Source organism: Chionomys nivalis, chromosome 1 (genome assembly GCF_950005125.1).
Source record: "Chionomys nivalis chromosome 1, mChiNiv1.1, whole genome shotgun sequence".
Taxonomy (NCBI): Eukaryota; Metazoa; Chordata; class Mammalia; order Rodentia; family Cricetidae; genus Chionomys; species Chionomys nivalis.
Genome location: NC_080086.1, coordinates 63,407,815 through 63,418,560, shown reverse-complemented (window position 1 = coordinate 63,418,560; position 10,746 = coordinate 63,407,815). Strand labels below are relative to the sequence as shown.

General features: G+C 47.0%; 1 protein-coding gene across 1 annotated transcript; it reads left to right on the top strand.

Moving 5' to 3' along the window:
• The first annotated feature begins 4,275 nt into the window (after positions 1 to 4,275).
• Positions 4,276 to 9,775, top strand: Bmp10 (bone morphogenetic protein 10). Its single transcript, XM_057792340.1, has 2 exons — positions 4,276 to 4,609; positions 8,844 to 9,775. Exons 1-2 carry the CDS (start codon positions 4,276 to 4,278, stop codon positions 9,773 to 9,775), a joined length of 1,266 nt encoding a protein of 421 aa, XP_057648323.1.
• Positions 9,776 to 10,746: the final 971 nt, after the last annotated feature.

Genomic DNA, 10,746 nt, shown 5'->3' with positions numbered 1-10,746 from the left:
TCCACAGTTTCCGGAAACTTTTCTCCTTTATGCACAGTAGTTAATGAAGACAAATCACATTTAGCTCTGATTTGATGCACCAGCCATGGTTTAATTAAGACCTTCCCTGTAGATCCTTGTCCAGTTCAAGTCAACAGGAGCTCAGCACTCACTGGCAAGGCAGGTCCCATTTTTTCCCCTCTTGCTTCTCTCTCTCTTCCTGTGCAGGGTTAGAGGCTCGTCAGGTTGACCTCTCATTTTCCTTCCAGTTCTCAAAGCCTCGCCCTTTTTCATAACACTGTTGCCCCTGTAGATTGTAGAAATGGGAAATCGAGATTAATTTGTGATGTCCTCAATGATGATACGGCCTCAGGCTGTGGCGTTGGCACCCACTGACTGTCTTTCTAGTCTTTTCTTACAGGTCTCCATCCTTCTGGAATAACGAGTGTGGCTCACCTTGACCTGGTAGCTCTGTGGGCAGGGACCTGCTGATGATTGTTCTAAGTCAAGACGCGAACTGTTCTTCCAAAACTTGTTTACACTGAATTCTATGGACGACGTGATTGCATTTTGTAAGAAAGAAAGAAAAGGGGGCGGGGGAGTAGACTCATATCCGGCTTGCTCTTAAGTGGAAATGGTACACTTGAAATTGAATCTGAATGAGGAAATACAAGAACATCAGAGGGTTCCTAAGTCTCAGGGAAACTAGCTTATCAGACAACACAGGGAGACCGCTAATGGATCTAACTCAGGTGTATAGTCACAACTCCGTGAAACTATCAGCCTAATAAAAGTGGTGGAGAGAATTAGGAGGAATTAGTGGCAAGGGTGTAGCTCCAACTTCTCTAAGCACGTGTCACTTCATCTAACTGTTTGGACTCCGGGTGCTTCAGAAAAATGAAAAAACAAACTGTGCTTTAGACACTAGGTGGCTCTGTGCGGACCCTGAGGTGATGACAATGCTTCGAAAAGCCAGTAATTCTGAAGTACAGGCTCTCGACAGATAGATACTCGAGAAACTAAAACCAAAACAACGTGAAGTTTGCTCATTTTCATCCCTAAAATGATTGTCTGTGCCCCGTTGCCTCGCTTGGATTTTCTCTGAGCTGCTTTCCTGGCTGGGGTGTGCTGCTAAGCATGAAGAGCTGCTTATCTCGCTCCGAGTGTGGAATAAGCCCTTAGCAGCCGCTGGTGTTAAAGGGCTTGACTTATCTCCTGTGGTGGCAGAGCGCGCTGGCTGCCTTTGCATCCTCGCCACTGCTCTCTGGACTGTTGCTTAGCACAGCTGTCAAACACCTCCAGTGTGCGAGGAGCACACTGACGGGCTGTCCACTCCACTCCCAGGATATCCTAGGTCGGAGGGCATTTTTAGCATTTTTTACTTAAAAAGCATATTTAAACACTAAGTGTTTGCTCTAAGAACAAAAAAGATGTTTCTTAAACTGCAGGCGATGTAACCTCTAAATGCTGCCCCTTTCCGGGCTGCCTGTGAGCATAGCCAGCTTGATTTAAAGTGTGTCCCACTCACTGTTCCAAGGGGCATTCTCATGGTCAGATGCTTGGCATTCACGCATACCTTTTTCTCTAATCGTGACCTTCCTTTCCTTTGTTTTCTAAGCCGGCCAGGAAAGCATCCCTGTCCTTGATTTCCTCTGCGATCGCAGTGGCCGCAGACGTGAGGACAAAAGGGACACTCTCACTGGACCTCCCTAACGTTCAGATTCCCTCTTTCGTAAGAACTCTCCATCAGTTCGAACTTGATTTTCTTGTAAAGACTACCACGGACAATCGACATCTCAGTACGTGGTCCCTAACTATTTATTGTTTGTTGTTTCCTCACTGAGCCATGGTATCAGCTGTTTTTAACCAACTGTCCTTATTTGTGAACCCTTTCCCAGGCTCTTTCTATATTTTGATCTATCCCTACAATAAGATACTGTTACGAATGTCATTGAGTTTTGATAGATGTTAACATTTAGCACGAGTCCCCCATCTAATTTTTCCGCATCTACACAGCTGTTCTTAATTCCATTCTTCAAGTTCCCATTTCTCAAGAGTTTCAGGGTCAGGTTGGTGCATGTGCGCAGAGACACTCAGTTCATCCAGAATCCCCCAAGTCCACTGACACATGCTGGCAAGGACAGCTAGGAAGAAACATGGAAAACCTATTCAGGAGAACAATCTGGTGTTGTATTAAATTGGGAGTCTTACCTACTAGCCAGTAACTCTATTCCTATGTTTGTTTTTATGGAATATAATCTAGGGCCACACTGTCCAACAGTCACCAGCTAAGAGCAGCTATTAAAATGCCAACGGTTAAAATGAGATAAAATAATAAACCCAATTCTGCCACTCTAGCTGTGGTCTAGAATCCAGTAGTATAGTGAGGGGGATGGAACTGTGCCCGTTTTCCTGGCACAACTATTAACCAGCTAAAGACATGTTGATGGTTAGCTTCTCTCTCACCAAGCACATACACAGAAACCAGTGAATTCTCCATGGCACATTTTTCTTCCTGGGGTGTGATGAGCTCAATTTTGAGTGGGGGTGTGTGTGGGGGTGTGTGTGTGAAGATAAGCGGGTGCTTGTCCTGATCAGCACATGGCACAGGAGCCTTACCGTCATGTGTTCAGGAGCCCTGTGATGAGATGCACCACAGTGGAGTGGGCCACAGCTTTGGGACACGCTTGTTGGTGGGCCTGCTCAGGTGCAATCTATTTCCGATCTGCAGTCTCCATTTTGCTACATGCGCAGAAAATTGGTCAAAACACCAAATTTTAATTAACTACTAACGAAGCAGACAGTGAGTCGTATTAAAGATTCTTCCGAAGACAGCTCAAAATGAATGCTGCAAACACCTAGGGAGAACGAGAGTGGTAAAGGGGGTACTGCAGCCAGCCTATTAGAAAGAGAGCAGAAAAACTTAACCAAGAAGCCAAGACAGTGTTCTAGTGTCCGAGAAAGCACCTAAGGCTGCCTGTAGAGTTGCACAGGAACATATCGAGCATGCAGAAGAGATTCCATTATAATTGTCCCTGCGGGAAATCACTCCTTGGAGCTGGCTACAGAGGCACCAGGACAGCACTGTGCCTACTGCTGCCACCAATTAGTGTGGACCGTATGGTTAGCCAGGCTTGTTATTCCTAAAGTGGACACACAATCAATTATACCAGCCCCACCACCCCCTTACCAAGATGCTTGGCATTTTTTATCTGTTTAGTAATGCTGATGTCAAGCTGCTGGAGCTTTGGACTTAGTCTTGGAGGTGAACTTGGCAGAGATCTTGGTCAGTATCATGTATGTATTGAGACCAGGTATCACAAGTGTAGGACCTGAATCCATACCTAGCTACCTGCCTTCTCGTTGCCTACCAAGTAGAAGGCGGGGCTGGGGTCTAGTTGCTATTATTACCCATTCCTGGTCTAGTAAAATCTTGGTTACAAAGTTGGGCAGTTTCCAGTCCACAGTAATCAGACGGCCTGGGCTTACCCTGGGGCTACACGACTGCGCAGTTCAGTGACTTCTGGCCAGCTGCAGGACTTCAGGAGTCTACGCACACAACTGGAATGAAAATGGGGTTATTAGAGGAAGCGCATTAGATGATGTCTGCAAAGCTCCTCACCATGCCACACTCCAGACCTCATTATAATCAGGCGTTGGCTTTACTTCAGCCTGATCGAGTCTGTAGGAAAATGACTGTGACTCTCAGTCTTCCCTGCTTCTAAAAGCAAATACTTCAAAGTTTGTTTCTGAGTTATTTATATCCACTTGACTTAAAGTTAGCACCGTCATTTGAATCTACGTGCATCACCACTGATGTGCATTTTGTTGATTTTAATATCTGCCCTACACACGTGCAAAACCGAATCCCAGAAGCCCAGAATCCAGACATTCCTACCAAAAGGAAGTCAAACGAAAGAAAGAATAGCAGAGCCTTTGCGAAGAGAAAATTGTCTTATCCCTCACCAGTGTCAGAATGTGGAAATGTTTACAAAATGCTCATTAAAAGAAGAAGGGGTTGCAAGATAAAAATGAAATCTGGTGTACAAGTTTACGCTGGGGAGATAAGCAGAGGCTAGGCCCTATAGGGGATTTTGCATTCCAATTACTGCAACCTGACTTTTGGCGGGGGTGGGGAGTAGCGCAGGGGGAGGGGAAGAGGGAGGAAGAGTTTCCATACTTGTGTCGTGTCGTGTCCAGTGACATAAGACATCTACACTCGGCAAGATAAAACTGCCACTTAAAGACCAGGGGGAGTTCAGCTTCCTAGGTTGTCCTGGGGAACCGAGCAGAACCATGGGTTCTCTGGTCCTGCTGCTAAGCGCCGTCTTCTGCCTGGTGGCTCACTCAGTTTCTGGCAGCCCCATCATGGGCCTTGAGCAGTCACCCCTGGAAGAAGACATGCCCTTCTTTGACGATATCTTCACAGAGCAAGATGGTATTGACTTCAACACACTGCTGCAGAGTATGAAGGACGAGTTTCTCAAGACGTTGAACCTGTCCGACATCCCCCTGCAGGACACGGCCAAAGTGGATCCTCCCGAGTACATGCTGGAACTCTACAACAAGTTCGCCACGGACCGGACCTCCATGCCGTCTGCTAACATCATTCGCAGTTTCAAGAACGAAGGTAGGCTGACTTGTGTTTGCACCTATGAGGCTTCAGCTTTCCTTTATTTCAAGAAGAAATCAGTAAACATCCTTGTGGGGATGATGCGGGAGAGGATGGATTCATAGAAATGCATGGCTCAGGCACAGTGTATCAACTGTTCTCCTGGTCCTTCTAGAATTCCAAAAATGCTATAGAATGTCCATTAAGGAAAAACCACAAAATGCCCATCATTCTGGCATCAGACAGTTTCTTGATAGCATTTTAATCTGGACACCAAATATCACAAAAGCCCATAAATGATGATCTGCTTTTCTATCTTGTCTGCCGCTTTCTAGGCAGGACTTGATTTCTATCTGGGGTTGATAAAAATCAGTCAACTTTTCCTTAGATCAAAAATGGTGAAAACAACACAAAGAAATTAGAAATTTGGGAGTTGTGGTTCATTCAAATTCTGGGTGAGTTTCCAATTGTGACTCCATTTCAACAGTGTTCTGATAGAATGGATCTGTATTTGGGAGGTCATATTTATTGAGCCGTGATAAGACCCCTGGTAGTGTGAAGAGGCCAGCTAACTGTCCAGCTTATTGTGACTGTAACTTCATGAAGAGTGATATACAAATTTCAAATTGTTGTTCCTTCCCCTCAGATCTTTAAAGGAGTCAGCGAGCTAACCCTGTGTTTATATGGCACTGGTAGAAAAAATATGATATTGATAGTAGAAGCTGTGGATATAGAGAAACTGGCTCTGTATTATTTACCAGTTGTGCTTTTATAGACATCAGTTGAGAGAAAATGAGGTTTGATCAGTGTTTGCCAGATGCTCTCAAAGCGAAGGCAGTGGCACGAAGCAGCTCAGCATGCGGAGAGCTAGCAGCCTTGGGAAGTTGTGACTAACTAGATGGGACCCCCAACTTCCTCCTGTAAAATGGAAGCCTCGGGACACAAATGAGTGACTCACAAATGGCTAGAGGCAAGAGGGGGCTCATTGTTAGGAAGTGCTGGACAAACCAAAATGACTTTTAATGCATTACTTAATATTCTAGGCGCGGGAGTAAACACTGACCTGGTATTCCTCAGACACCAAGAGAGTGTTTGCTTTTACAATTCCACTGATCACCGCCATTTCTATTCACTAACATATTTTTGGTGGAAACTGCAGGCTGAGGTTTCGGCTTAGCTCCATCCTCTGTACTGCCTAGGAAGTCAGAGTTTTCCAGACGTGGTGCTTTGATTTCTTCTGCTGCAAAACCAGCGTCAGATCCGTGTGTGCACTGTGGGCATCATCATGACAGGCACACAATTTCCGGAGCAAGTGGTGTGTGAGATCTGTCCAAGACCCAGTTCCCTTGTTCTGGAATGTGACTCCTCCAAGGATCTCTTGTCACCTATGCAAAGGATTATGGGTGGTTTTAATTAGTTAAGGCTTGGTTTTGTGTTTGTGTTTGTGTTTTTGTTGTTTTGTTTTGTTTTGTTTTAGGCTGGTCTTGAACTTACCATTGTATCCCAGGTTGGTACTGTAATAATCACATTTAAATTTTTTAAAAAAATTGTAAACTATTAGTTTCTTTTGAGACAAGGTTTTACTATGTAGCCTAGGTTGGGTTCGAACTCACAATCCTCCTGTCTCAACCTCTTGAATGTAAGCTTAATTTTTAAAAGCATGTCTTTATTGACTAAAGTTGACATATAGAAATCTGCATGTATTTAATGTACATAATCTAAGTGTTTACATGTTACACATCCACTGAAGCCCCCACCTCAGTCAAGACAGTGAGCATGCCCAATCCCCAAAGCCTCTTCCATCCGGAGAACATTTTCTCTGCCCTTCTCTCCTGGAGGAGCAGTGCACCTGCGCTCCCATTTTTGGGTTTCCCTGACAGCAAGTGCACAGGTGACTCCTAGCCGGATAAACTCTCAGAGAGAGAGCCAAGGACTCAAGGCAGAGGCCAAAGATGGGACGTGGAAGTGAGGCAAGAGGTCTTTCTTTCCAGGAATCAAAAGAATGTCCTCAACGGCACAGAATACAGAAGAGGGCGTGTAGCGTTTGATTTTGTTTCTTCAAGCGGGGAAGCTATTATCCAAATAGGTTATTCATCCAGCTGGTCAATAAATGCCCACTGTGCAGCCTCCTGTGTGCTGTAGAGAATGAACAGTAACCAAAGCTTGATCGGGACATAAGCCCTAGTTACTGTTGCTCTGGTCACACCAATGACGTCAGGGTCATCCCACTGCCACTGTGTCAGTGTCCCCACTGCCACTGTGAAGATAATTTTAGTTAGCACCCACAGGGAAGCCATGAAATGTGTGAAGTAACTACGTGTTTTATTTATGTAAATTTAAAAAGTCCATACAATTATCACCTTACGGGCAAACCTTCAAGCCTTTAGAGAATAAATACGAAGCCATCCGCTGAAGAAGGATGCTGAGCATAGTGTGGGTCAGAGGATCCACTGAGGTCATGAGTCGGGGAATGGTTGCCAAGGACAATAGAGGACCCTTGGTTGCAGCAGGTCCCTGGCATCTTGGTGTCACAATTCTTAGATAATCTGACGTCAAGTGCCTCAGTCCTTGTAGAGACAAATTATCCGAGGTAGACACACAGGAGCTCTTGGATCTCTGCGAAATTCTCACCCAGAAAGATCATATCAGGCATGGCATAGCGACACATGCCTACAGTGTCAGAAAACAAAGATGAGAGGACTTCTGCGAGCTACAGACCAGCCCGCTCTACAGAGCGAGCTACAGACCAATCTGCTCTACACAGTGAGCTACAGACCAATCTGCTCTACACAGTGAGCTACAGACCAATCTGCTCTACAGAGCGAGCTACAGGCCAGCCTGCTCTACAGAGCGAGCTACAGACCAATCTGCTCTACAGAGCGAGCTACAGGCCAGCCTGCTCTGCAGAGCGAGCTACAGACCAATCTGCTCTACAGAGCGAGCTACAGACCAATCTGCTCTACAGAGCGAGCTACAGACCAATCTGCTCTACAGAGCGAGCTACAGACCAATCTGCTCTACAGAGCGAACTACAGGCCAGCCTGCTCTGCAGAGCGAGCTACAGACCAATCTGCTCTACAGAGCGAGCTACAGACCAATCTGCTCTACAGAGCGAGCTACAGACCAATCTGCTCTACACAGTAAGCTACAGACCAATCTGCTCTACAGAGCGAGCCACAGACCAATCTGCTCTACAGAGCGAGCTACAGACCAATCTGCTCTACACAGAGAGCTACAGGCCAGCCTGCTCTACACAGTGAGCTGCAGGCCAGCCTGCTCTACAGAGTGAGTTATAGGCCAGCCTGCTCTACAGAGTGAGTTATAGGCCAGCCTGCTCTACAGAGTGAGCTACAGGCCAGCCTGCTCTACACAGCGAGCTACAGGCCAGTCTGCTCTACATAGTGAGTTACAGCCAACCAGGGCCACACAAGACCTTGTCAACAAATGAACAAGCAAACAGTATGAAAGTGTTTGGAGACATGCTTCTGACACTAAAGGACCTCTAACAAACTGTTTCATACAGATCTCAGGAGGTTTGTGTGTGTCCAACTCCATGCTGACTGCTAGTGAATAGCACTAAGGCAGGCCGTCTACCCCCCCACCCCCCCCACCCCCCCCCACCCCCCCCACCCACCCCCCCCCACCCCCCCCACCCCCGCCACCACCTCTGCCCCACCAGGCGCATCCTCTCTCACTCACTCAGGGAGGACCACAGGCTCCAGGACCAGTTTAGCAAGGTTCTGCTGACCTTGTTGAACCTTGTTACGTAGGGTAGGGACAGGGTCAGCAAACTTCCTCTCAAAGGCCAGATAGTCCATATCTAATTCCTCCTCTGCAGGGCAAAATTAGCCAGAGACAGCAGAGCAATCCCCCAGATGGGCTGTGCTCTGGTGAAGCTTTGTTTTCAAAAAGCACGTGACTGACAGTCCCAGTTTGGCCTGTGGGTGTAAAATCCCTGATCTGTGGAGACCTTCCGTGAAGACCCATGGCCAGCCAACCACATGGAGACCACTGCCCATTACAAACAGAAGCTTTGAAGTCTTTAGTTATGAGCTAGTTCAGAACAATCTCCACGATCCCTTGCAGGGCTCATTACTGGTTGGACAAAGCAAGGGCTTGTCTGCAGCGCTAAGGTTCTTTCCAGCTCTGTCCCCATGAGGCAGCTCAGTCCGGGCACTACCCAGTTAGGCACCTATTTTATTATGCAGCATACCAGGCGAGTCTGATTTCTCATAAATATTTTCCTTTTTAGGTCTGTTTTCTCAGCCTGTCAGCTTTAATGGGCTCCGGAAATACCCTCTCCTCTTCAACGTGTCCATCCCGCACCACGAAGAGGTCATCATGGCTGAACTCAGGTTATACACGCTGGTGCAAAGAGATCGTATGATATATGATGGCGTGGACCGTAAGATCACCATTTTTGAAGTACTCGAGAGTGTTGAGGGGAATGAGGACGAAAGGAGCATGCTGGTCTTAGTGTCAACAGAGATCTATGGGATCAACAGTGAGTGGGAGGCCTTCGATGTCACGGATGCCACCAGGCGTTGGCAAAAGTCAGGCCCGTCTACCCATCAGCTGGAGATCCACATCGAGAGCAGACAAAACCAAGCTGAAGACACCGGAAGGGGACAACTGGAAATAGACATCAGTGCCCAGAATAAGCACGACCCTTTGCTCGTTGTGTTTTCTGATGACCAAAGCAACGACAGGGAGAAGAAAGACGAGCTGGATGAGATGATCTCTCATGAGCAGGATCTGGACCTGGACACGGATGGCTTCTCCAGGGGTCCTGATGAAGCGGCCTTGCTGCAGATGAGGTCAAACATGATTGATGACTCTACTGCTCGCATCAGAAGGAACGCCAAGGGCAACTATTGCAAGAAGACCTCGCTCTACATCGACTTCAAGGAGATTGGCTGGGACTCCTGGATCATCGCGCCACCTGGGTACGAAGCCTATGAGTGCCGAGGAGTCTGTAACTACCCTCTGGCCGAGCACCTCACACCCACAAAACATGCGATTATCCAGGCCTTAGTCCACCTCAAGAATTCCCAGAAAGCATCCAAAGCCTGCTGTGTGCCCACGAAGCTGGATCCCATCTCCATCCTCTATTTAGATAAAGGTGTCGTCACCTACAAATTTAAATATGAAGGAATGGCTGTGTCTGAATGCGGCTGTAGATAGAAGAGGAGTCTTGCGGCTTATTTAATAACTGTAGATGTGTATATTTTGTGTTCTATTTAATGAAACTATTTAATGAAGGTGTACAGATATTAGAGGTTGCCACCTTAGGGAAGCGGACAAGTCAGTGTGCTGTAGAAAATGTGTATTTTGCTCTACAATCCAGTCCCTTCCATTTATCTTCTCCGGACTCTCATTCCCAGTGACACCATCTCTAACAACCAAATGCAGGCCCGTACCACTTATCCTCAGTGTCAGTTTGGAAAGAACAGCCCCTAAAGGGAAACAGTGTCAGCACACAGATATTTGTGCATGTTTGTGCAGGTGCGCATGGACTTATGAAAACCTTTTCATCCAACAGAGGCAGACGAGGCTCATACATGTGAGAGGCTTCCTCCAGAGTGTCTGTATTATAGGATATGGGGTTTAGGGTAAGAGAGTTCCTATCGGGAGTTTAGCCGTCTAGGGAAGCATATTTTCCAACTGTTCTGGGAGTGTGAATGCAGTTCTTTTCCGTTGTAGCTGCCATGGCTCCGGGCAGCAGACTTGAGAAGCAGTCTTCTGCAAGCTCAAGAGGTGGGTGGGGTTGTCAGAGACACAGAACAAATGGCCTTGACAGGCGATGATGGTCCTGATGGTCCGGGAAATGCACTTGCAAAGAATGGGCCCCTGGGCTGTGCTCTCCAGAGGGCGGGGCCTAGGCAAGAGGGCTGTGGGTGGGGGACTTCAGGACTGACTCCCCTCCAGTCAACAGGAGGCAAGGCTACCTGTGGCCGCCTTTACTGCTGTAGAGGGCCACGGAGGCGGAGGAGGGACTAAAGGAGAAGAGCACAGATGTCCTCAGGTGTGATGGGAAAAATCGCCAAAATTCTAATGGGATAACTAAATCTTTTTTGGACAAAATAAAATGACCCAAGACTAAGAGAACTCTCAAAAGGGAGCTATTTTGTGAACTCTACTGAAAACATTTTCAT